Source organism: Notolepis coatsorum (genome assembly GCF_963971535.1).
Source record: "Notolepis coatsorum genome assembly, chromosome: 15".
Classification (NCBI taxonomy): domain Eukaryota; kingdom Metazoa; phylum Chordata; class Actinopteri; order Aulopiformes; family Paralepididae; genus Notolepis; species Notolepis coatsorum.
Window position 1 is genome coordinate 34269763 of NC_140179.1, and position 27982 is coordinate 34297744.

Here is a 27982-nt window from a genome sequence, read left to right on the forward strand (position 1 = left end):
TGGTTTTCCGTTTTACCGCTTGAATGCCACCATCGGCGCCAATGTTAACGTTAATATCGCCTAATCTATGTTTTAAATTATGGCTATGTGTCTAATCTGCCCATCGCATTATCAAAGACTATTTTCCAGTCAGTGCTGTGAAGGCAGATTGTTTTTTTATCGCGTCGTTTCCGTTTCAGAGCAGTTAGAAAAGCCCCCGTTTTGATATAAAAAACAGCTCATTCTGGAGCATTCTATGAAAATCGTCTTTTAGTGGAATATTCCACAACGTTGATATTCGTCGGCCTTTTTATGAATCGTTTTCAAATAAACGCTAGATGATCAATATTATACGTGCACGCAAGCACATTACGGCCGCGCACTGATAATCGCTCCGTTGATTTCCTCACAGACTTTTACAGTGAAACCGAAAGAAGACATTTCACAAAACAGCTTATAACTTCATCAAACTTACTCTGATTATCCTACCACTGATAACATAGAGTCCTTACCTGACATCAGATAGTATCCAACTGGTATATTCCAATTCCTGATCACCATTCGAAAAAATCGATACGTGTATGGATCCAACGCGACACTGTAGATCTCCATGATCCGCGGGGATCTGAGGCTCCAGAATGAACTGTGGTAACCCCGGCTGGATCAGTGAACTGGAAAATGTGGAGTACCGGATTTTTTTCCCCATTCATTTTCATTGAGTCCATTCCAAAATCACTTATGTTATCTGGGAGACGACAGGGGGCGCTTTTTTCCACAGTGATCACCGGCGCAGCTCGGCTATACTCGGGTAGGCTCGGGTGATGCAATAATTTTTCAGATCGCAAAAAAAAAAATAATAATAATAATAATTCCGAGAAATCTCGTGAGTGGCACGCAACCACCTATAAAAAAACCAGAGAAATCTTGTGAGTGGCACTGAAAGAGTTAAAACATAATGTGAACAGCCAAACTGAGCAATAAATCAGAATTGAGCACTAACGCTTGCAGTGTGAACATAGCCTATTTGATGGGGAGTCTACATTCTATATTCTGACAGCCATTACTGATATAGTGTCTGGTCAGTAACATGGGTTTTTCAGTCCCTCCGCTCTGCAGTAAACACAAAATACATTTTCCAATCAGGAGAGAGAACCTTAGATATTTTTACTTATTTCAAGAAATCTTACCAAGCCAAATTTGCCTAGATTAATTTACTTGTTCCAAGCACATTTGCTTAAAACTAGTTTTTATTTCTTATTTTTGTCAGACAATCTTTGCAGTGTGGTGTTCTCTCTCCTGATTGGATAAAGTGGGAACGGGATACCAGGAAATGTATTTTATTGTTTACTATGTATTTTATGCCGGAGCGCTGTGATTGCTGGGCACACCAGGCATGTGACAAAGCAGAAGAGAATAAGCCAATCACAGCGCTCCGGCATGTCACAATGCGGAAGAAAAAGAGTAAGCCATTTTGATGCAACACTGATCTCTGTGATGTTTACACGTTTATATTTTTTTTTAAATGTTTATTAGCAAAGCCGAGCTTTCAAACCATCCCGTATTTTTGTGTGAAACCCTTGTGCAACTGTGAGTACCTTTGAAATTTCTCTGTGATACTTGTATAATGAACCGTTCGTCCAAAACCAGTGCTTCATGGGCAACATTCCTTGGTATCCCATAGAGGAGCAAGTGACTGTGTTATCACGGCCAAAACTTGGCATGCATTACAGTCACGAAAGGGGCTAGGTACTGTTCACATTTGAACCGTTACCAGTTCCTGTAATTCGGTATCAGTAACTTTCTTTGTGTACTTATCTCTCTGTTTATCAAAGATTTATACATAACAAAGTCCAAACTTCTCAATTTCAACATTGTTATTTTAGTTTCTTTTGTTATTTATTGTTGTAACACACCACACAAAATAAATCGCATGATCAAGTATTATGTTTAAACGTTTAAATATCAACATTATCTGGCCATCCTCAGTAAATATTGTCAAACTCCAAATAAATGGAATTATTTGTATACATATTCGATGAATTGAATGACCCCCGACCTCGAGAGATACAAACGGCTTGTTCCCTGATCGATTGACCCATCTCAAACACCGCCCTCTTTTCTTGATCCTCCAATCACAACCATTGCTGCCCTTTGCCCTGCATTTCTGTGACTTTTATTTTGATTGATTAAAGCAAATGAAGAGGCGGCTACCCCCCCCCCCCCTCCACCCCCCCCTCCAGTAGCAGAACCAACTCTGACTTCTACAAATGTTGAGTGTATCGCCGCAAAATCTCTTTCGAGTCACTTTTGACACCTCTGAGTCTATCTGCTAGTTGATATTGATCGCCTTGGTCCTGAAAGAGAAGCAGAGGGTCGATATTTGTCATCCATCCAGAGTTTTATTGATACATTTCAATAAAGTAATGTACATTGAAACCAGTGTAACAGTTTTACATAGCAGCTCAGTAGGAGGCCACAGGGAGTTAGACATGAGTGTAAAAAGATGGAATAACAACTTTAACAGCAAAAAGCACCAAAGATATAAAAAAATGTAATAAAAAAATTATAAAATGCAATGCATGTTTATAGAATATGATTGTATATAATACAGGAATACAAATTAAATTACTTGTGATCAGTGTTAAACGAGTGATACAACATAACCATCAGACAATTATGCTAACATTTATTAAAATTGTAACCCAATAGATTAACAGATCCATGTGCAATTTAATTGAAGACAGTGCAGCTGTCTTGAAAGTTAAACATTGTTCATCTGAAAACTTAAAAATGGACTTTGGCGATGGTTATAGTATACAGTTCACAGTTAAAACATTCAATGGGTTCAATCATGCAGCATATCAGCTCCGATTCATATTGCACAGTATAGACAGAAGCTAAAGCTGTTAGTATGACATCACAACATCCCTCTATGACATCACAACATCTCCCTGACGACACGAGGCACTCTCTATGACATCACAACATCTCCCTGACGACACGAGGCACTCTCTCTATGACATCACAACATCTCCCTGACGACACGAGGCACTCTCTCTATGACATCACAACATCTCCCTGACAACACGAGGCACTCTCTCTATGACATCACAACATCTCCCTGATGACGCGAGGCACTCTCTATGACATCACAACATATCCCTGACGACGCAAGGCACTCTATGACATCACAACATATCTCTATCTATGACATCACAACATCTCCCTGACGACACGAGGCACTCTCTCTATGACATCACAACATATCTCTATCTATGACATCACAACATCTCCCTGACGACACGAGGCACTCTCTCTATGACATCACAACATCTCTCTATGACATCACAACATCTCTCTATGACATCACAACATCTCCCAGACGACACAAGGAAGAAATAACTTGTTAAAAATAAAAAGACAGGAAATTACACAAGAGTCAGTTTCGGCTTGATTGAGCATAAATTATAATAATGATATATGAAAGACAAATGAAGCGAATGTGAACCAATACCATGACGGGCCTAGTAAACACCATCAACACCGTCCTCTTTGCTCTCGGGCTTGATTCCGGAGGTCGTTCGGAGGTCACATGAGGTCACATAAGGCCAAGGGCTCATCTGTCACAGGATCACACAGCTGGAGCCTGCAGCCTCTGGGCTGCAAAGTAAACAGTAAGAGTGTGTCACTGTGTGTAATATACTGGCCAGCAGCGTAACTAGTAAGAGTAGGTACATAAGGGATATGTACAGATATAGAATCAGATATGTAAAAAATTATTATATGCAGGTATGTACAGACAGATGTGGATATATATATATATATATATATATATATATATATATATATATATATATATATATATATATATATACGGTAAGAATAAATAAATGCATGTATAGTATATATAATATATATATGGTATATACAGCATTATTGTATGTGCTATCATACAGAGTTGTATGGGTTATCTGCAGGTGTATAAGTAGATATGGATTATATATCGCACCTCCAGATTCTTGCAAACACAGCCCATAATAAGCACAGGACATCAAACAAACACATCATTACTCCTTTCAATTCAGTTCAAAATAGAAAACCACAGTTAAATCCCATTCCTGGACTGAAGGAGTGGCTTGAAAGTGAACAGACTGAATGAGACATGAATTAAGTACTTGAACCAAGAGAGGGGGAGAGAGAGTGAGGGAGAGAAAGAGGGGAGGGGGAGAGAGAGGGGGGAGATAGAGGAGATAGAGAAATACAGATAGAAAGAGACAGAAATAGATAGAGAAAGAGAGACAGAGAGAAGGAGAGACAGAGACAGAGAGAGGGAGATGGAGAGAGAGGGAGAGAGAGAGAGATGCTCTCCGCCCCCTCAAGAGCCATACAGACCAGTGTTACATTATGTTGCAGTGCTGTATAAAGTAGAGGATTCATGTTGTGTTTTGAACATTAATTTGTGTTCAGTCCCGCAGGTTTACTGTGGTGACTTGTCAAAAAAAGGGATTATAGTTGCATTTCTGGAAATGTTGGGACTAATTGTAAGAATTCACATACTCACAATGTGTTTTTCAACTATTTCTATATACTGTATCCTAGAGCCTAGGGAATGCTATCATGCTAATACCCCAAAAAAAGTATTGATTAATTTATTATAAAAAAAGATGTGCGGGTCCAAAATGAATGTTGTTGTTTACATGTCGCAGGCATGTATCCCCTTCCTACCTCCCTACCAATTGAATGTGGGGAATCCTGCAGAACCGAGCCTACGGTGAAATCTGTACACTTATCACACGGATGATCAAAAGCCCTTCTGGAACCAGGTGGCGACAGACTCCACAACCCACCTCTCCGCCGGGGCGTCATACAGCTTCAGCCTCTTGGAGGCGCTGCCCTCTGGCTCCGCGGGGCCGGCTCTGCATGGGGTCCGACCAGCCTCACTGGTCTCTGCGCTCTCCTGGAACAAGAGGAACAAACATGTTCTCACTACTGGTCCTGGGTCAGCGTATGTATGTATTTTACTCTCTGTATGAGTTACTACTGGACATGCGTGTGGTCTTTCCCTGGCTTATTCACTCTCTGTATGGGTTACTAGTAGCAGTACTAGTAGTAGTTGTAGTAGTAGTAATGATAGTAGTAGTATAAATTATAGTAGTAGTAGTAGTGATAGTAGCAGTAGTAGTAGCAGTAATGATAGTAGTAGTATAAATTATAGTAGTAGTAGCAGTAATGCTAGTAGTAGTATAAATTATAGTAGTAGTAATGATAGTAGTAGTATAAATTATAGTAGTAGTAGTAATGATAGTAGCAGCAGTAGTAGATAGTAGTAGTAACAGTAGTAGTAGCAGCAGTAGTAGTAGTAGTAGCAGTAATGATAGTAGTAGTAGCAGCAGTAGTAGTAGCAGCAGTAGTAGTAGTAGCAGTAATGATAGTAGTAGTAGCAGCAGTAGTAGTAGTAGTAGTAGTAGCAGTAATGATAGTAGTAGTAGCAGCAGTCGTAGTAACAGTAGTAGTAGTAGTAGTAGTAATGATAGTAGTAGTAACAGTAGTAGTAGTAGTAGTAGTAGTAGTAGTAGCAGTAGTAGCAGTAATGATAGTAGTAGCAGCAGCAGTAGTAGTAACAGTAGTAGTAGTAGCAGTAATGATAGTAGTAGTAGCAGCAGTAGTAGTAACAGTAGTAGTAGTAGTAGCAGTAGTAGTAGTAGCAGTAATGATAGTAGTAGTAACAGTAGTAGTAGATAGTAGTAGTAACAGTAGTAGTAGTAGCAGTAGTAGTAGCAGCAGTAGTAGTAGATAGTAGTAGTAACAGTAGTAGTAGTAGTAATGATAGTAGTAGTAACAGTAGCAGTAGCAGCAGTAGTAACAGTAGTAGTAACAGCAGTAGTAGTAGCAGTATGGCAAGCCGTTTTAACATTTATTCCCATTTTCTAGCTAGCTAGAAAACGGGAATAAATGTTAAAACGGCTTGCCATAGTAGCAGTAATGATAATAGTAGTAACAGTAGTAGCAGCAGTAGTAGTAATGCTAGTAGTAGTAACAGTAGTAGTAGCAGCAGTAGTAGTAGCAGCAGCAGCAGTAGTAAGTACATGTCAAAATACTTCCCAAAGGTCAGTGAATACCACGATCACAACACCAGAGGGAGCTCCACAAATCATGTTAAACCCAGATTCGGCTCAAATAAGGGACTAAACACGTTTCGCAATTATGCCACATCAATGTGGAACGCCCTACCCAAAGCTGTAAAGGAATGTGGATCACTACCCACTTTCAAAACCTCTCTCAAGGGACACCTACGGGAGACTGCAATTCAACACTGGCCCCTGTAAATATCCTAACCCAACCCCCTCCAATGTACAGTCATTTACCTAGTATGGTTTTGTCAATAGTTCAATGTACAATTGTGTTTGTTTGTACAGTGTCTCCTCCCCCCCCCCCCCCCCTCAATGTACAGTGTTACTTGTTTATACAGTGTCCCCCCCGCCCCCCCCCCAACCACCTCCAATGTAAATTACCCAGTATGGTTGTCAATATCCCAATGTACCCAACCCCCCCCACCCAACCTCCTCCAATGTACAGTTTCTACGTCAAATGTATATACTCCCTTTTCTTGACTCCTTCTGTATCACAAACAGTACTGTATTTGCAAATCTGGTATGTCATAAATGTATAGATGTAGCAGTACTGACTATCTGTATGTCATGTATGTCATATATGTCTATATGAATTGAAAATGGGGGACCCTGATGGAAACAAGACAAACGTCTTTCTCAGGTCTGCATCCCCTTAACAATTGTATGTATTGAGCCGTACTGTATTGTACCCATTCTGCAATCTGTTAAATAAAGTTTTCATTCATTCATTCATTCAATGATAGTAGTAGTAACAGTAGCAGTAGTGGTAACAGTAGTAGTATCAGCAGCAGTAGTAGCAGTAATGATAGTAGTAGTAACAGTAGTAGTAGCAGCAGTAGTAGTAGCAGTAGTAGCAGTAACGATAGTAGTAACAGCAACAGTAATGATAGCAGTAGTAGTAGTAATGAAGTAGTAGTAGCAGCAGCAGTAGTAGTAGTAGCAGCAGCAGTAGTAGTAGCAGCAGCAGTAGTAGTAGCAGCAGCAGTAGTAGTAGCAGTATGAATGAATGAAAACATTTATTTAAAATGGACACCACAGCTACATTGGACCAGTCACAGTGGACAGACCATATGCGTTGTTTTGCGTGTTTATAGCACAAGTGCTAGTTTGCAACACTAGTCCATTGAGGCTTTTCTAAACGATATAATAAAATTAACAGTAAAATACAGAATTAAAATCACAAATCAGAACAAAGTTATCAGAGCAAGAGTCCATGATCAAAACAACAAAACCGCGTCTATGTGAGCACTGCTGCTTTGATTTCAGCCATACCTTGAGTCCTCTGCTGAAGACGTTGGCATTGGACTCCAGTTTTAAGCCAGTAGACAGAGAGTTCCATAAATTTGCCCCGTTAAAGGGGAGATGAAGCATAGCGATATAGCATCAAATTAGTATTTAGATAAACCACAGAAAAAAATCACGTTATAAAAATAAGCAGTTTCTAAGAAAAAACTATTTGTTATGTCCATTTATGTAGCATTTATCAACATGTGCGCCGCCTTTTTTGTTGCTGACGTCACAGAGATGGTTTCTCCTGCAGCCTCCCACGTACCTAGCTACTACTACTACCTGCAGCACGCTGTAGCAATATTATTAGGCTCCTCAAATATCGTTATTCATAAAAACACATTTATGTAATATTTTACAGCATTGAGCAACCCCAACAGGGGGATGCTGCATGCTCTGTCATCTTTGAGATGGCGAGACCTGCAGTTGGCGAGACCTGCAGTTGGCACTGTGTGAGGCCACGACATTTGAGCAAATTAATAATACTGCATGTTCTGAAGGTCCAGATTAATAATTAGAATTAGTTCAACAGAAAGGTATAGATTAGGCTATCACCTAAAGTCTGTTGGTTGCTATATGAGTTCAGCCTCAACCGAACTCAGTCTAAACGTCTCTTCTTTCTCTGTTATCCTCTGCCCGTCGCCGTTGGCAGATCGATGCAGGAGTATGGTATTCCTCCTCTCCCTTGGCAACACGACAACACCGTTATATTATCATACTGGCCAATCGCGTCTCGCTCTTCGCCATTATGAGATATCTCTTATCTCCTAGCACATAATGTGCTCACGAACAAACAAATGCAGTCACATGCCACACCCCCGCGTCCCACTATATGACACCGGACATGGTCACACTCTACCTTCCTCTTTTTTGTTTTTTGTTTCAGTGAAGCACAAGCGGCCCCACATTTCGCTTCTCATGGGGACAGGGGCTGACACCCAGTTGCTGGCTAGGCCTGGGTCTGTCCGTGAGACTGCTGTGCTGTCAAGCGGCTCCCACGCCACACGTTCTGCGTCTGTGTTTGGTGAGCCTGCTGTTGTGTCCGTCAACAACGAAGGTTGTCAGCGGGGGAACTCGAGGCCCAGAGGGTCGCAGCGCGAGTTCCCCCAGCCCCACCCTCGCCAGGCCAGGTATCATGTTAGTGCCTCCCACGGCCGGAAGATCGGCGGTAGTCAGGCACGCGTGATTTGGGTGGTAGTAATATCACTGCAGGGCTACGTGTGTAGGAACCATACTGGGCCTGTCCCATGGAAGGTTCAGAATGTTGACCGTCTCCCACCTGTTAGACGCTGTCAGGTGGGGGACTGGTTCACCTCTATAGACCTGTAGGATGCATATTCGCATCCCGATCTTCCATCCTAGGGCTTACCTACGCTTCCTTTGCAGGGCTTAGCGTACAGGTACCAGAGGCTGCTGTTCGGCTACTCTCTGGCTCCCCGCATCTTCACCAAGTGCGTGGAGACCGCACTGGGGCCTCTGCGTCATCGGGGTTTACGAATTTTATTCTACCCTGGGCGACGTTCTGGTCCTTGGCCGGTCAGGGTAGATCGGTGAGAGACATGTGGAAGCGGCTGAAGGTTCCCATGTCAGTACTGGGGGACCTCGTCCTCTGGGGAGGGCCTGGTGCCCTCACCAGCGGGGTCCCCGTGGGCAGCAGGCTGTCACACGTCACGGTCTTCACCGACGCCTCCCTCATGGGATGGGGGGGGACGTGTCGGGCCAACGCAGTAGGGGGCAGCTGGCAAGACCATGCTGCCCGGTCTGCGCTACATTCAATGTGTTGGAATTGCAGGCAGTCCTTCTGGTCCTCAAACGGCTCGGCCACCTTGTGGTGGGCAAGCATGTTTTGGTCAGGACGGACAACACGACATCAGCGTCGTATGTTGTCAGACAGGGAGGTGTGCTCTGGCTATGGGCGTTCTCCATCTGCGCAACCTGAGGGCTCTCCACATCCCCGGCAGGGAGAATGTGGGTGCAGGTGTGATGTCCCGGGGCGGTCCTCACCCTGACGAGTGGGGACTACGTCCAGACATAGTCGGGCAGGTCTGGGACCGATTCCGTGGCTGTCCGGGATGCGTCTATTCTAAACCCAAACGGTTCATGCGTTTTGCGAATCTGATTGGCCACTGACGTTTCTGGTCATGCGACATGTGCGCCCAATCGCGTGACGCGCCCATTTCCGCATCGACCAGCAGCAAACCCTAACCCTAACCGTTCTATCGCCATGCTCTAAGACAAACTCTAACTTTAACCAACTTCGAAAGAGTGCCTAAGCTTAACCGGGGAAAGAACTTGCCGTCACACGATTGGTGCGACCAGAAACATCAGTGGCCAATCAGAGCGCAAAAGGCGAACGCGGCAGCATGCACCGTTTGGGTTTAGAATACAGGCGTCCGGGATGCGTGAACACTTAAGGTAACCTACTTGCGTTCAGCGTTTCTCTGATTGGCCACGACGCCCATGTGACCGCGGCAGAGCGGAAATAGGCTGCTGCTCCAGCGAAAGAAAGACAGGCATTCTATTTGCCATGCTCTGCGACAAACTCTAACCTTAACCAACTCCGAAAGAATGCCTAAACTTAACCCTAACCATAACCAACTCCGAAAGAATGCCTAAACTTAACCCTAACCTTAACCCTAACCTTAACCAACTCCGAAAGAATGCCTAAACTTAACCCTAACCTTAACCAACTCCGAAAGAATGCCTAAACTTAACCGGCGAAAGGCAGACAGGCATTCTATTGCCATGCTCTAAGACAAACTCTAACCTTAACCAACTCCGAAAGAATGCCTAAACTTAACCCTAACCTTAACCAACTCCGAAAGAATACCTAAACTTAACCCTAACCTTAACCAACTCCGAAAGAATACCTAAACTTAACCGGCGACGTTTATATAGAGAGGCGATAAATTAATTAAACGTAAAAAAAAAAAAAAAAAATTGAAGTGATTCGAACTTGTCACCAACTGGACCGCAGGCTCCACAGCAAGCTGAGGAACGAGTTGAGCTAACCGTCGATGTTAAAACAGGGGGGATTGCGTATTCATAATGCCGCGGCAACCTGCGCGCCGGTGCCGCTCTGCCGCCTGCCACGTCGCCGCGGGGGCGTGCTAGGCGTGGTCACGTGGGACGCTGAACGCAAGTAGGTTGCCTTAATGAATGAAGCGTCCAGGATTCTGTACGCATTCCCCCCCTTACACCTGATAGCTCAGCTGTTGGGGCGGGTACGTCGGGAGTGCGGGACTTGGACCTGGTCGCGCCGGGCCGGGGCTCAGCTGTGTGGTCCCCGGCCCTGATTCAGCTCTTGGTGGCCCCGCCGTGGCCTGTTCCGTGGTCACCGCGGGCCCTCTCTCAGGCACGCGGAACTCTGTTCTGCCTCCTATTCTGGGGCAGCCTCTAGGCTTGGCTGCTGACAAGTGTGAATCTGGTGGGGATGCGTCTTGACTATTCTGTGGTTAACGCTATCCGGTACACGCACGCTCCGTCCTCTACCACGGCTTACGCTGGGGAGTGGCGTATGGTCGAGTGTGGGGGCAGAACATTGTTCAGCCACCCTCTCGTGGAACATTCCTGCTTGGTGCTCGGCGTCTCAAGCCTGTGGAACGTTCTCTGTCTCCAAGTGGGACCTCCAACTGGTCCTGGGCCGGTTGTCGGAGGCCCCGTTTGAGCCTCTTGAGCAGGTGCCATTGGATCAGCTGTCTTTGAAGACCGCATTCTTTTTTCTTCTCCAGTCTTCGTGCCAAAGAATATCCAGAGCTCTTTTCGCTCCAGGGATATTGTGGTTCAGGCGTTCGTCCGCCTCCTCACGCTAGTGAGTTGGAGGCGGGCCTTCACCTGTCGTGTCTTGTCCGTGCACTGGGGGTTTACCTCAGGACTCGGGCTCTCAGGGCTTCCATTCAACTGTTTGTTTGTTACGGTGGCCCATAGCGCGGGTGAGGCGCTGTCCAAGCAGCACCGGTCACGTTGGTTGTGCGGGGGCGTTGCCTTTTGCTGCACGTTGGCTGGACAGGTCCCCCCTCGGGCTGCTGCCCTGTTAGGGGGGGCCTCGGTGGAGGACATCTGTGCTGCGGCCTTCTGGTCATCCCCGGGTCCCTTAGTTAGGTTTTACCTTGTGGACGTGACTGGGGGTTCTGTCTCCCAGGCGGTTCTGAGGTCTGGGACCTCTCCTGCGTCCCACCATTTGGTGGGCTAGCAGGGGTGTGTGGGTGTGTGCCACGGGGTGCTGTGTCACATGTGGTCCCGCCTGTGCTGTGCGTTTTTCAGGGGTGTCTGGTTCCCCGTTTTTCGCACTTTGGTGGAGTTGACTGCCTCCCCCCCTTCGTTAGGACAGGCGGGTGGACGGGACTCCCCTCCTCCCTGGTTGGGGCTTACGGGCCGTCAGGGGGTACACTTGTCGGGCCACGCGTCTGCTCTGCCCCATATCTCATAATGGCGAAGAGCGAGACGCGATTGGCCAGTATGATAATATAACGAAAGGTTATCCTATAACCTAGTTATATGAATACTGGCTGAGCGTCTCGCTCTTAGCGCCCTGAGGTCCCTTGGTTGGGTTTTCAGTGTTGGAAATCTTTCTGAGGAAGGTAGAGTGTGACCATGTCCGGCGTCATATAGTGGGATGCGGGGGCGTGGCCTGGTCACGTGCATGTCTCATAATGACGAAGAGCGAGACGCTCAGCCAGTATTCATATAACTAGGTTATAGGATAACCTTTAGTTTCCAACTAATAACGGCACTAACGTTACCACCACAGCACTGTAGCAAAACACCTCTCTCTCCTCACTTTTATTCTCCAACTAACGGTCATCTTTTTCTCCGTTCAATATGTGTCGAGTGGCTCGGCTGTATACAAAACTAACGGTATAACTTTTAAATAGGCTAATTGTTTTTTTCAGCCTGTTAATAAATGTGTCGTTAATTCAGTATTTAACTTCTTGAATTCATATTTAGGCTATGCTAATTAAAAACACAAATGTTATCTAATTTAATTATCTGCTTATTTATTAATGCTTCAATTCATTCAGAAACATTGCAGCAAACAATCCATATGTGCATTTGTTTACATAATGTACATAAACATAATATTATTGAGGGAGGAAAAAAAAGGAAACTGATACCTAATGCTGAATGTGATTTGACCAAAGCACAGTATACACACACAGACAGTGGAGCTGTTTGCAGATAGCGGAGCGTTTTGACTTGTTGCGTGGTGGCGATGTCTCGCAGATAATACAACTACAAGTATAATTATATAATATATAAATTATATAATATAATATATAAAACCAATAAAAAACAATTTAAATAATACTCAAAACACTGCAGTGATGCCATCGCATTGGTTTACGGTCCATGGTTTTTATAGCCTGTTTGTATATTATAGTTATGGGTTTTAGTATGGTTTGTGAGGTTTGTGACCATGATGTGATACAATAAGACAAGTGGGAAAGGTAGCAGTAGTAGCCACAGCAGTAGCAGTAGTAGCCGCAGTAGTAGCCACAGTAGTAGCAGCAGTAGTAGCAGTAGCAGCAGCAGTAGTAGCAGTAGCAGTAGTAGCAGCAGCAGCAGCAGTAGTAGCAGTAGTAGCAGTAGTAGCAGCAGCAGCAGTAGTAGCAGCAGTAGTAGCAGTAGCAGCAGTAGCAGCAGTAGCAGTAGCAGTAGCAGCAGTAGCAGCAGTAGTAATGATAATAGTATAAATGTAATGCGTGTGGGGCGTCACCATAGTCCTCTTCCTTCCTGGCGTGGGGTTGCTGGTCCCTGGCGTGGGGTTGCTGGTGCAAGGCGTGTTCTGCTGGTTCTCTGGGTCTGAGCGAAGAGGCTTTCTGCACAGCTCATCTCTCTTATAGACGACCGTGTTCTTAGACCTCAGCTTCCTGCAAAAAATAAAAAAATAAAAACACAGGGTCAGAACGTGGCAAATAATAATAATAATAAATCTGACAATAAGGTCCTTATATTCAGTCTGAAAAAGGATTGAGAATGAAAGCTGTGTCAGTAGTTAGTGAATGGTATAATTAACATTATATTTTTAATTCATTGCATTGAAAGATAATTGACAAACTCTGCTTTGTAATGTAAAAATTATAATACTGAGGGAGCAATATTGTATTGTATGTTTCAGGCATCAGTCACTAGTGTCCTTGCTACCGTACCAAGTACCATACTGGTAGCTAGCTAGCTTAGCAATATGACGGCTCGCCTGTGCGCGCGTGTGTGTGTGTGATTGTGTGTGTATGTAAGTGTGTGTGACACTCGGTGACAACAAGAGACCGTACAAGAGATCTATCCAGTTGTCTGTATTTACCTGCACATAGTCCTTTTACATATCTGTAGATACTATATCTAATATCTGTACATACATATCCTACTCTTTTTGTACCCAGTTTATTCACCTGTACATTGTATATTACTATTGCATGATGACAATACATTTGAATCTAATACCAATATGTTGTATTCCCTTCCACCACTTCCTCATTGATTACGACTGCTATCTGGTGCCACGCTGAGTCCAATACATGAGACTGAAATAGGTCTGGGAGCCGCAGTCCTGTCGGTGCGTCTATACTGTGAGATGAAGTCCTTCCGTCTCTTATAACATCAACGTTTCAGCGATTAAAGGGGAACGTCTCTCGTTTAGAAGAACTCAAGTTTTCAAGTTTCAAGTTTGTTTATTAAATATCACAATAAAATACACATACTTTACGGTGAAATGCTTGGTTCTGTATGAGCCCCTGGGAGTGTGCTTCATACAGTAAAAAAAAGTAAGTAAAGAGGATTATACAATATACATATATATACAATATACAATCTAAAGTAGTCAAAATGTGTAAACTGAGGTACAATGCAGAAAATGAGGTACAAAACTTTGGGGTAAGGTGCAATTGCAAATGAGGTATGAATGTAGTGCATCTCTTTAGTAATATATACATATACCGGTAATGTAATGTTAAAGTGTAAAGTGTCATGCTAGTTATGTGTGTAACGCAGGACAGTTCAGTCAACAGATGGACCTGTGTCACTCTCTGCTACAGCTAGATATCTGGTATCCAATCATTTTTATTGGGATTGTCAAGCAAATAAATATGAATGTATATATATAGACTCCCACCCCCTCAGTGATGTGCTCCATAGACATTTGACTTGGTCAGTGTCATACATTGTTAGATTGAGTTCTCGCATCCAAATGAGATGTGTATTATAGTATTGCCAACAGGTCTGAACCAGAATTTAAACCTCATTTGGGTTTAAGAGCACACACAAACAGCATTACATGCCCACAAAGTCCATAATATTGGCTTTGTCCTGGGGCCAAAGGCATCATTTACGGTATGTGAAAGGCGAAGAGAATAATCAAAGACTCCAGCCACCCAAACAACTGCCTCTTTGAACTGCTGTGGTCAGGCAAGCGATACCGGAGTCTCATGGCAAGCACAGAGAGACTCAGGCCCCGTCCACACGAACGCTGGGTTTAATGTAACCGTGATTGTATGTGCGCAGTTGCACTGTTCGGCCACACACAACCGGGGATTTGCTACACTGCAACCGCGGTCTTTTGAAACCGGTGGCCAGGGTGGAGTTGTGCGGTTTTGCAGTTGCGTGTGGGCATAGCAACCGAGGTTATTCCCAGTGTTTACAGCAGAGCTGTCGCAATTATTCCCCATGTTCACGGCAGACCGCGGGGTAGAGAGATTAGAGCAGAGCCAACTACACCAGTGTTTACAGCAGAGCTGTCCCAAGTAGCGTTATATGAAAATGATTGTAACAAACTTTTGTTCAAAACGTATCGTCTGTGTTGAAGAGTGTTGTGATCGACTGATGTCTGTTGACGCTCAGAGTAAACATGTAGCTGCAGCTAAACTAAACTCATGTGTTGTCAAGTTATTGTTATAACTTATAAGGAACCCAGTCCAGACTGCATCCCCTTAACAATTGTTTGTATTGAGCCGTATTGTATTGTACCCATTCTGCAATCTGTTAAATAACGTTTACATCCATTTCATATCGGTAACGTTACTTCTTCTTCTTCAGTTAATTAATGGCAGATCGCGACCCAACAGGAAGTTTAGTGAGCGTTCAGTCTTTTCTGATTGGTTGAAATGGCCTTCATGTCTGAACAACATCGCCGCCTACTGCTTTGGCATTGTATTACATTGTACTAAATGTATCGGTTGCTGGGTTCCAGCTCTGCCCGTGAGTACGCAGTTATACACGGTTGTCCACCTGTGTTCACCGTGTGGACGGAGTTTTATTTTTTCAAACTTCGGTCATATTAAATCCAAACTCTCGTGTGGACAGGGCCTCAGAAGGAGCTTCTATCCCCAGGCCATCAGGATGCTCAATGAACAATGATTGCTCAATGAACAAGGTTTGAACAATGAACAATCGTAACAACCATCAAATGCACTCACAGCACACACATCCACACGCACACACTCACTTTAAACAAACAACTCACTGCTGCACCCACTTTACCCACTTTAGAACACCTAAACACACTTTATATTTATTGGCAAATAATTTGCACTACAACCTTACTGTAAATTGTACCTAAATTGTACCTCATCCCATTTCTGCATTGTACTGTATAGTATATTGTATTGTAACTCAGTTACTTTTCTACTCTGCATTGTACATTGTATATATGTATATATTGAACACTTTTTGTCTACGTACTTGACTTCTACTTTATACTTACTATACTTTTTATACTTATCTATTTTTATCTAGCACAATCTCTGGAGCAAAACAGAAAGAAGCATTTTATATAAAAGTATTCTGTACTTCTGTATGACAACTAATAAAGAAACTTGAAACTTGAATTATTACATGTAATCCACCTTTAAGAAAACAGGCTTTATTTTCACTTGTATGTTTTTTAAACCAACTATACAAGAAATAATGAAATAAAGAAAAGAAGGGATACAAATAAATTAATGAAATAAAGAAAACAAAGAATGAAATAAAGAAAAGAAAAAATTAAAAGAAAAGAAAGAATGAAAGAAAGAAAAGAATGGATGAAATAAATAAGAAAGAATGAAAGAAAGAAGAAAAGAAAGAATGAAATAAAGAACAGAAATAATGAAATAAAAAAAAGAAATAATGAAATAAAGAAAAATAAAATAAAGAACAGAAATAAAGAAAAGAAATAATGAAAGAAAAGAAAGAATGAAAGAAATAAGAACGAATTCAATAAAGAATGAAAGAAGAAGAAAGAATGAAATAAAGAACAGAAATAATTAAATAAATAAAAGAAAGAATGAAATAAAGAACATAAAGAATGAAAGAAATGAAAGAAAGAAAAGAAAGAAAGAAAGAAAGAAAGAAAGAAAGAAAGAAAGAACAGAAAAAAGAAAGAAAGAAAAGAAAAAGAGTTGAGCAGAGACTGATTTTCACCCGACAACAGTGTATAATATACACCTGAGCTGTCTGTACTGCTGGCTGAGATCGGCAGTGGCCAGGGCCTCCTACCGCTTCCCAGAAGCCCCTTCTCTCTGCTCTAGTTGGAGAGGAGGAGGAGGGAGCCTTACCCGTTCACCTCATGTCACCGAGCGCATCGATCCGCGCACTGATTGAGTCCCCTGGCTGGGCCGTGTGTAGGTGTGTGTTGGTGTAGTTGTTTATGTCCGGAAAATATGAGTTTGTGAGGAGGTAATTATCTTTTTCCTATCACCACTCTGTGCTGAAAAAAACTACAGTGAAGGTTCGTTCTCTCTCTCCCTCGCTCTCCCTCTCCAGTGCTTAGGTTTATGTGGTGATTATTAAAAGCCCGCGTCTCCACCTCGCTCGCTAATAGTCGTTGACGGTAAGATAACCGGTAAACAACAACGGAGGCGTATTAAAAAAGGAAGGGATCGTATTTCTCATCCAGAAACAATAAAGAGAACGTCGTGATGAAATCCTACACCGGTTTGTAAAGGAAAGCGATAAGGGTTGAATTTCTGATGATCATCGGTGGCAAAATCCAATAGATTGAGAGACAAGCAGCCAGCTGCGTCGGCTGCTTTCAAATCAATAGTTCGGTTCAGCCGTGGGCGTGCATGAGCGTGCACGAACACACCCACACACACGTACACATGTAAGCATGCAGACACAGATAGTAGAAATACATCATGCACACACCTGTATACACACACATACTGCACACAACTGCATGCATGTACAGTACATGTGCATGTATGTGCGCGCGCAAACACCAACGCACTCGTGAATGTGTACGCATGCAAAAACATGCACACACACAAGCGTTTACGTACACGTACGGACACGTTTGTGTACAGATAAAAATACACATGTGCACATATGTAGGCACGTCTAAACACAAACGATTGAGCCAGGCGAGCACACGCGCGCACACATATGCCGCGCAAACGAAACGCTGTGAGTCACTGACAACTCCCGCCCAGGTACCAGAGATAAGAATGTGTTTATACTGTCAAAATGCTGTCAAAGTTAACGCGTTATTAATGCTTTAACGCACAATTATTTTAACGCCACTTTTTTTTTTTTTTTTTTGCATTTTTACAGCTTTATTGGTCACGCAGGACCGACAGAGGAGAGGGCGAACGGGAGGAGAGGTGGGGAAGACATGCGACAAATAACGACGGGAGCTGGGATCGAACCCGGGTCGGCCGCGTAGGTGCGCGAGGCACTATGGTATGCGCCACGAGGGCGCCCCGCCACTATTTCTTTTAACGCAAGATTAACGTAAAAAAATATATATATATGAGGAAGGGACAAGATAGAAAGAGAGTTGTGAGTGTGTGTGTGTGAGAGAGAGAGGTCCTCAGCCCTTGTGTGGGTGAATGTAACAAGTTCCTAACATTTTCTTTCCCCCATTATTTCATGCACACTTTATTCATCATTTCAAATGATTATTTGTTTCAAATGATTATTTTCTTTTAAGTTATTTTGTGCATCACACTGTTTTGAATTTAATGCAAATTTGCAATGCATGCGGGTCATCCTTTTGTGTTAAATGGCTGCATAAAGCAAGCATTTGTTGACTCATGTTGATAAGAGTATTAAAACTTGAAAAATATCCGTTTAAGGTAGATTTAGAACAGATACAAAATATGCGATTCATTTGCGATTAATCGCGAGTTAACTATGGACAATCATGCGATTAATCAGATTAAATATTTGAATCGATTGACAGCCTTAGTTTATATATATGTGGTGCAATATATTTATTGTGCATTGTCCCTGTCAAATAAACAAACACATTTATTTTTACTACAAACTTGCGAACGCATGCGCGTGTGTGCGCACAACCACCCACCCACATCCACCCCCTCACCCTCCCAGGCCCTCGCGTCTAACCGTCTCAGTCCTGATGACCCCTGTTCCCTCTCGGGCTGGCCTCTCCCCAGACCTCCACCGCGGCTAATTACCCTCCCCGGAGCTCCGAGGAGGGCCAGGCAGACTGATCCCCCCCCCAGCGTGGCCGTCTGCGTGACAGCCTCCTCCCACTGACAGAGCCATAAACTAATTAGCCTGGGCCAGGTGGCGTGAGGCCTGGGTAGGGGGGTGGAGGTCGTTGCCCCTCACAAAAAAAAAAAAGAAACGAAGCCTGGCTGGGGCCCCCAGTGCTTAGAGGACCCCCCCCCCCCCCGCCCTCTCTCCTTCTCCTCCTCCTGGCACCTCAGTATGGAATACAGGGAGGGGAGGGGGGGGGGGGTCTATGGTTACCGACATCGGTAGACCTGGTGGGAGGGGGGCCGGGCTGAGCTTAATCGATGCCTGGGAGTCGAGGGTGTCTGGATGACAGGCTCGGCTGATGTATAGAGCTGCATGTGTGGATGATGTGCGTGTGGATGACAGGCTCAGCTCAGCTGATGTATAGAGCTGCATGTGTGGATGATGTGCGTGTGGATGACAGGCTCAGCTCAGCTGATGTATAGAGCTGCATGTGTGGATGATGTGCGTGCTGATGACAGGCTCAGCTCAGCTGACTTATAGAGCTGCATGTGTAGATGATGTGCGTGCTGATGACAGGCTCAGCTCAGCTGACTTATAGAGCTGCATGTGTGGATGATGTGCGTGCTGATGACAGGATCGGCTGATGTATAGAGCTGCATGTGTGGATGATGGATGAGACTGAGCATGAACAGCCACAGTGTACAGATGAAATGTCCTACACTGCCCTGCAGAAGCTACAGTAACCGCGGTAACTACAATTATTTTCAAAGAGACATTTTACTTCTCAATATCTGTTTTATCTTGTGACAAAGTTTCAGAGTTCAATCTCGCTCTGTTTTTAGAGAAAAAGGATATAGCTGGATAGTCAAAAGAACTTTAAAGTTTTTTTTTTTCAGTTGGCAGTGTTACTCATTCCCAAACCCTCCCAAGTCAAGTAAAGTCAACAAAATTAAATATGATTTAGCACACCGAGCACAGAGTAACAGTATAAACTCTGATCTTCCTGGACACTTTATATCTACTTTTAAAAACGTTTTTACTGTACATCTTACTGTATATTTTAGAATGTATATTATTGACTGTATTTTTATTCTTATTTTAGATTTTTGACTGTCAAAATGTTTATTGTGAGCGATCTGCAGTGCTGAATTTCCCTCGGGATCAATAAAGTACTTTCTATTCTATTGAAATTATCCTAAAATTAAGCTCCTCTCTGGTGTGATGCGGTGTGGCAGAGCGTCACCTCTGCTGAGGCTGGACGTACCTGATGGCCTCAGAGAGGCTCTGGTGCCAGTCGTTCAGGTCCTCCTGGTCGCTCGACATCAACAGCAGCTTGGCCTGCGGGAAGGTCAGCTGTGAGAGAGAGAGAGAGAGAGAGAGAGAGAGAGAGAGAGAGAGAGAGAGAGAGAGAGAGAGAGAGAGAGAGAGAGAGAGAGAGAGAGAGAGAGAGAGAGAGAGAGAGAGAGAGAGAGAGAGAGAGAGAGAGAGAGAGAGGGAAAGAGTATACAAGGTAAAACAAAACATATAATTTTCTTTTTTTAAGGAAGGAGAGAGGTAGAGCAGTCGTCTGGCAATCCGGAGGCTTCCGGTTCGATTCCCGCCCCTCCCGGGCATCGTGTCGATGTGTCCTTGAGCAAGACACTTAACCCCTCCCGATGAGCAGGTTGGCACCTTGCATGGTCGCCTCCGCCATCGGTGTGTGAATGTGTGAGTAAATGGGTAAAATGTGAGTAACAAATTGTAAAGCGCTTTGGATAAAAGCGCTATATAAAAAAGCAGCCATTTACCATCTACCAATTAGGATGGGCAAACGAGCGAGCGAGAGAGAAAGAGAGTAGAATTGAGATGGGCAAACGAGCGAGCGAGAGAGAAAGAGAGTAGAATTAGGATGGGCAAACAAGCGAGCGAGAGAGAAAGAGAGTAGAATTAGGATGGGCAAACGAGCGAGCGAGAGAGAAAGAGAGTAGAATTAGGATGGGCAAACAAGCGAGCGAGAGAGAAAGAGAGTAGAATTAGGATGGGCAAACGAGCGAGCGAGAGAGAGAGTAGAATTAGGATGGGCAAACGAGCGAGAGAGAGAAAGAGAGAGTAGAATTAGGATGGGAAAACGAGAGAGAAAGAGTAGAATTAGGATGGGCAAACAAGCGAGAGAGAGAAAGAGAGTATAGGATGGGCAAACGAGCGAGTGAGAGAGAGAGTAGAATTAGGATGGGCAAACGAGCGAGAGAGAGAAAGAGAGTCTAATTAGGATGGGCAAACGAGCAAGAGAGAAAGAGAGTAGAATTAGGAGGGGCAAACGAGCGAGAGAGAGAAAGAGAGTAGAATTAGGATGGGCAAACGAGCGAGAGAGAGAAAGAGAGTAGAATTAGGAGGGGCAAACGTGAGAGAGAGAGAGACAGGGAGAACGATTTGTACTAGGGTTTAAACGATAAAGGTTTTTCAAGGCCATTGATATTCTTGGTGGTTCATTTGAGGTTAATTTAAAGGATGTTGTTTTAATTGGAGTAGATGGAGGGAACAAACTTCTGGAATGAGGACTAGAGAAGATAAGATTATTCCTTTATTGATCCCCTTGGGGGAAATTCAGGCATCATAGCAGCATGGGGGAGGGGGGAGGTACAGGTATGGGCAGGGTAATAGTAGAAAGACATAAATATAGGCAATAAAATATATAGAAGAAAATAAACAGTGTAAACAATGTAATTAACTCTGAATATAGAAATATGAGGAAAGTAAACAGTGTAAACAATATAATTAACTCTGAATATAGAAATATGAGGAAAGGTAAACAGTGTAAACAATGTAATTAACTCTGAACATATGAATTTTGAATTAATTAATTTTATTTCTATTTAATTATTTTCCAAACAAAGTTACAAAGTACTTTACAGACATGTTAAAAACAGCAAACAGCAAACATATGAGAAAAATAAACAGTGTGTAAACAATTTAATTAACTCTTGAATATAGAAATATGAAACAAATAAACACAGCGTAAACAAAGGTGCAGATGAGGGTCTGTCTCCAGAGAGTGGGGTGGGGGGGGGTGTTCCAGAGGTGTAGGTGTGGGTCTGTCTCCAGACAGAGTGGGGTGGGGGGGTGTTCCAGAGGTGTAGGTGTGGGTCTGTCTCCAGACAGAGTGGGGTGGGGGGGTGTTCCAGAGGTGTAGGTGTGGGTCTGTCTCCAGACAGAGTAGGGTGGGGGGGTGTTCCAGAGGTGTAGGTGTGGGTCTGTCTCCAGACAGAGTGGGGTGGGGGGGGGGTGTTCCAGATGTGTAGGTGAGGGTCTGTCTCCAGACAGAGTGGGGTGGGGGGGTGTTCCAGAGGTGTAGGTGTAGGCCATCCATCTTATCTTCAGACAGTTTGATTCTGTCCCGTCCTTGGCTGTGTTGAGTACGGACGTCACAAACCAGTTCTTATCTTGACTTATTCTCCAGCGCGGCCTCTATCATTGACCTCGAACATTCTTTGGTTTCTTCCACAGAGTTGAATGTCATGCGCGACCCCCAACATGACTTGACCCCTCAATTGTTCGTCCGCTGCGTGGGCTGTGAGTCTCTTTGCAAGTTCCATGTGTGACTGAAAATATTTCATAGATCGTTTATTTTTCCGTGTGAAATAATCTATCCACATCCGTCTGTACATACCTGCATATAATCCTTTCTACACATCTGTAGATACTATGTCTATATCTGTACATAGACCTTACCTACTCTTACTAGTTACACTGCTGGCCAGTGTAACTTACTAACATATAGTCTTTATACCTGTATACAGTACCACACATGTGTATATATATATATATATATCAGTGGCGAATTCTCAGGGCCTTCAAGGTATTCAGAGAAGGCCCTGTGAGCCTCAGAAGAAAGAAAATATGAATTTTAAAAATTCCTTTTTTTATTTTTATTTTTTTATTTTTTTTAATCAAATGTATTAAAATAGTTTGTGTCGCTAATCTGTTAAAACCGCACTGTTTCACTCGCCATAGTTGTTTTCGACCCATTCACTGCGCATTAGAGCGTTTTTGTACAGGAGAAAATAACAGCCAATCGGAGATTTCTTTTCACAAGTCTCTGGGCAGACTTTCCTCCATCGGGTATTCTAGCTCGACCTGCCCAATAAACCTTAACAGGAGCCCAGGTGTGGAGTGACAGTTTGATCAGCCAATCACATTTGGAGCTGTAGTCAATGGGCGTAGTCTTTTAGATGCCAAAGTATTCTAGAGTCTGGCTGCGTCGGCCAATCAGAGCGCAAAACGGCAAACGTGGAACTTGCTACCTTAGTTAACTATCAAGCAAGACAACACGAGACAAACTGAAACATGGCAGCAGCAAATGATACCGTCGATGTTGTTGCGGATTTATTAACAGTTCCCTTTTCAAGAAGAACATTCAATGAAAAGATGGACATTATCAAAAAAGGCCGCCCAACCCCAGAAGGACTGGAAATCAGCCAGGCATCAAAGGCTGGTTACGAGCGACATTTCCAGGCTAGTAATTGGGAACGGTACCCCTGGATGACTGGCTCGGTTTCACGGAAGAAGCTTTTCTGCTGGGAATGTTTGTTGTTTGGGACCGACAAGGGTGCGTGGAACTTTAGAGGCTTCGATAACCTTACCTGTTTAACAAAGTCTGCACAAAAGCATGAAGGCTCGGCAAGTCACCTTAAGGCAACAATTAGTCTGAAAACATTTGGAGACGCAAGGATTGATTTACAGCTGGATGAACAGAGACGGAGAGAAACAACGATGCACAACGAAAAGGTCAAAAAAAATCGGGATATTTTAAAACGGCTCATACACTGCGTGGTTTTCCTAGGGAAACAGGAGATGGCTTTCAGGGGCCATGATGAGAGTGGAACATCTTTGAACCGGGGGAATTACCTGGAGCTTTTGTCATTTTTAGCAGAATATGATCCAGCTTTGCACTACCATCTGACCACTTCCAAGGTATTTATTGGAACCTCAAGTCAAATACAGAACGATTTGATAAGTGCTGTTGCTGATGTGATGAATGACGAAATTAAAGAAGAAATAAGGAACGCGTCATGCGTAGCTCTAATGCTGGATGAAACGTCCGATGTGAGCAATGCTGCACAGCTGTCAATTGTTCTTCGTTATGTAACAGACGGTGGCGTAAAAGAGAGGTTCATTAAATATGTGGATGTGTCGGGGGGCAAAACAGCAGAAGAGGTTGCAACCCTGGCTCTTAATTTCTTGGAGGAATATGCATGCACAGATAAACTTGTAGCGCAGTGTTACGATGGTGCACCTGTTATGGCCTCGGGACTAAACGGTGTCCAAGCCAAAGTGAAGGAAAGGGTCCCCGATGCGCTTTTCATACACTGTTATGCACATGTCCTTAATTTAGTTTTATCTCAAGGTGTAAAAAAAATTCAAGAATGCAAAATCTTCCTCTCACACCTGTCTTCCATGGCCGCGTTCTTTACTAAATCGCCCAAACGTACGCAAGTGCTTGACCAGATGTGTCAAAGGCGACTGCCACGAGTTGCACCAACTAGGTGGAATTTCACATCAAGATTGGTTTGCACTGTATTTGAACAGAAAGATGCTCTTAAGGACGTGTTCCAGTACATAGTTGACCACCACGAGGAATTTGACGATACTGCTACAGGCGGTGCTGATGCTCATATATCATACTTGAGCACCTTTGAATTTAGCTTTTTAATTTCAACATTTTACGAAATGTTTTCCCATGCAGATGTTCTTTTTGACATTTTGCAGAGCAAGTCATTTGACATGCAGTTTTGTTTGGCTCGGGTGGACGAGTTTTGCATTCGCATTGAGGAGCAGAGGCCACGTTTTGAGCAACTCTATGACGAGACAGTGAACACCACCGGTGTGCCACCTGGGCGCAGAGCGTGCGGAGATCCACGTACATACTACAAGAAGGTGCATGATGGCATTATTGACAATATTCTAAATCAAATGACAACTCGTTTTAAAGATCACGAAAAGCTTTCATTCCTTTCCCTTCTGGATCCCACGCAGTTCACCATCTATAAGAAAACGTTCCCTGAAACTGCTTTCACAAGCCTGACTGACAGCTACGGGCCGCGTTTTGACTTGCCACGGCTGAAAACCGAACTTGGTGTCATGTATTCTATGGCAGATTTTCAGGGAAAGGACCCATCTGACCTTCTTCTATTTCTTCAACAAAAAAAACTCAGTGAAAGCATGAAGCAGCTATATAAACTGACGTGTTTAGTTGTAACTATCCCTGTCACCACCTCAACCGTGGAAAGGACATTTTCTGCCCTCAAGCGCATTAAAACATATGCGAGGAATACAACCGGACAAGCCCGACTCTCTGCATTATCCTCCATGTCAATTGAAAAAGAAATGCTCCTGGATCTGAAAAGGACTGATCAGCTGTATGACCGGGTCATTGAAAAGTTCACCCAAACGGACAGGAGGATGGATTTCGTCTTCAGGTGAACCACGTCAAAATGGTGAGTGAAACAAATTAATTTATATTGATTATATTGATCTGCCGCTGCGCATTTTATTTCCACACATATATGTCTGTCTTGAAATATTGGCTGGGCTGCTGTGTGTTTCATTTGGTAATTCTTGACTTGATCTTTCTTTGCATACCGTAACTTCCCTCTAAGCACAATTTGAATTGTATTAAAATAGTTACATTTGTTTCGTTGTTGAGTCACCATGCATGTCTAATAATGACAACTCGCTGGGAGGCGGAGATCGGCATTGGTTTTAGCGATCACGCAACGTTGAACCACACGATAATGTTGCCGTCTCTCTCTGCTTTCTCAATTCTTCGCTTGATATAATTAATACAAATGTCCAATATAACGGAATTCGTTAGCTCATACAAATGTGATTATAACAGACTGCTGTTTAGTGTCGGGCCGACTGCCCACAGAACTGTCTATTTTATTTCAAGTCAGCAGCAGCAGCACGGAGTATCGAGGGACTTATTTTATTTGGAATATAATATTAATAATATATAATATTATGAAGGCCCGGTTAACTCCGGTACGCTTCGCCACTGATGTATATATATATATATATATATACATCTGTCTGTACATACCTGCATATAATCCTTTTTACATAATCTGTAGATAGTTAGATACTATATCTATACATATCCCTTACCTACTCTTACTAGTTAGCTTGATTCTAAAGTTCACCTTTCATTTAGTCTTTGTTTTAGGGGTCAAAAATTAAACAGTTTTAGAACCCTAGACACAGAGTAGGCAATGGATGAGTACATACTGTACACAGGAAGCTGGTTTAGGTGTTAGATGAAAGGTGCTAAGATGGCGGAGCGGGCCTGGAGTTATAGGCCTCAAGAAGCCTCCAGTATTCTGAGTATCACCCTCCTATAGCAGTCATAGTATTCAACATCATCGTCGTTCTAGACACCTTGGTAGGCAAATGACAGGTGATTGTGATGGAATAACAGGAGGTGGTTATTGTTGAATGATCCGAGTGGTGTGTTAATGATGTCACACCATGATTGGCAGGAAATGACACATCCTGAGAATACTACATCATCACTAACCTCTGACCCCGTCCTACACTCACCCACACTGAACTCTGACCCTGTCCTACACTACCAGCACTCCACTCCTCTCCCCCCACAGCGCCTCGTCAACAAGACAGTTGTCATCCAACTGCCTGAAGCTGAACAGCAAGAAGACGGAGCTCATGGTTGTGGCCAAGCAGTCAGTCAGTCACTGCCCCGGAAAGGTTGGAGATCTGCTCCTAGAAGTTGACGGCTGCTCCATCCACCTTCCCCAGAGGTCTGCGACCTGCTGGGTGTCATACTGGACTCTAAGGCTGAGACGATATGCCATTTGGAAGAATCGATAAATCGGGACCAAATTATCGATAAATATCGATATTTTCATTATTAGTATAATCTTTTTTAAATAAAACGTATTACTATTTAAACAACAAATGTATGTTTATTTTGCAGCAATTCTTTGTTGTTGCCGCCATCTTTAGTGTTACAGATTTCCCCATTCAAAACTACCACAGTGATCCTTCTCATTTTATAGTCTGTGGTCTCTGGATGTGATGGAGGAGTGCACTGCATATTGAATGCAGAGTTGCAATTCAACTGGATTTACATGAAATGGGGATGTTTTAACTAAAACATGCCACAAGACCTAGAATATTGCCACCATCACCCCAGTCATCACACACATAATAAACCTCTCCATAAAACAGGGACACGTCCCCAAGGACTTCAAAATTGCGAGAGTGACCCCTCTGCACAAAAAGGGCAGTAAATTAGACCCAGGCAACTACCGCCCTGTTTCTATTCTTACCTCCATCTCGAAAGTCATGGAAAAAATAGTCTACGAACAGGTCGAAAAGTACCTGGCGGAAAAAAATCGAATCTACGAATTCCAATCTGGTTTCAGAACATCCCACTCCACTGACACATGCCTTCTCTATTTGAACGACCACATCAAACAAGAGGTGGACGCGGGCAAATACTGCGGCATGGTCATGCTGAACCTACAAAAAGCCTTCGACACTGTCAATCACTCCATTCTGATTGACAAGCTAAAAGCAATTGGTTTTGATAGTCCATCAGTGAGCTGGATGCAATCCTACCTGGAAGGGAGAGAACAGATGGTGGAGGTAAACGGTACCCTACCCCCCCCCCCCCCCCTCACAGTGAGCTGTGGTGTTCCACAAGGCAGCATACTAGGACCGCTACTGTTCCTAATTTATGCAAATGACATGTCGTCAGCTTGTGACTGCAACTTGTTCTTGTTCGCAGACGACTCAGCCCTGCTGGTCTCGGACAAGAACAAGTTACAGGTTGAAAAAACCCTCAGCTCGGAACTAGGCAAAACAGAGTCAATTCTCTTGGGTTCAAATAACAAATTCAGCAAGACCGAAGGCTTCTCAGTTACAGTGGGTGACAATATTGTCACAAGGAAAGATGAAATTACCTACCTGGGTTCCATCCTAGAGGCTAATCTTTCCTGTGACAAAATGGCATCCAATGTAATAAAAAAAGTCAACCAACGAACTCGATTCTTGTACCGGATCTCCTCTCTGGTAAACAAGATTACCCTGAAGACTCTGGCAGGAGCACTCATTCAAGGGTACTACGACTATGCTTGCACCTCATGGTACCAAAGCACCTCAAAGGCGCT

General features: G+C 43.6%; 1 protein-coding gene across 1 annotated transcript in view; it reads right to left on the reverse strand.

The window, feature by feature from the left end:
- Positions 1-2377: 2377 nt before the first annotated feature.
- The window catches only part of arhgef39 (Rho guanine nucleotide exchange factor (GEF) 39), a gene marked incomplete at its 5' end in the record, with an annotated part of 125960 nt that continues 100355 nt past the window's right edge, over positions 2378-27982 (reverse strand). Inside the window, 4 exons of the mRNA XM_084330962.1 lie at positions 2378-3639; positions 4827-4936; positions 13114-13267; positions 20080-20168. Of these exons, the coding sequence (XP_084187088.1) occupies positions 3603-3639; positions 4827-4936; positions 13114-13267; positions 20080-20168 (390 nt within the window). The remainder of the gene's footprint in view (positions 3640-4826; positions 4937-13113; positions 13268-20079; positions 20169-27982) is intronic.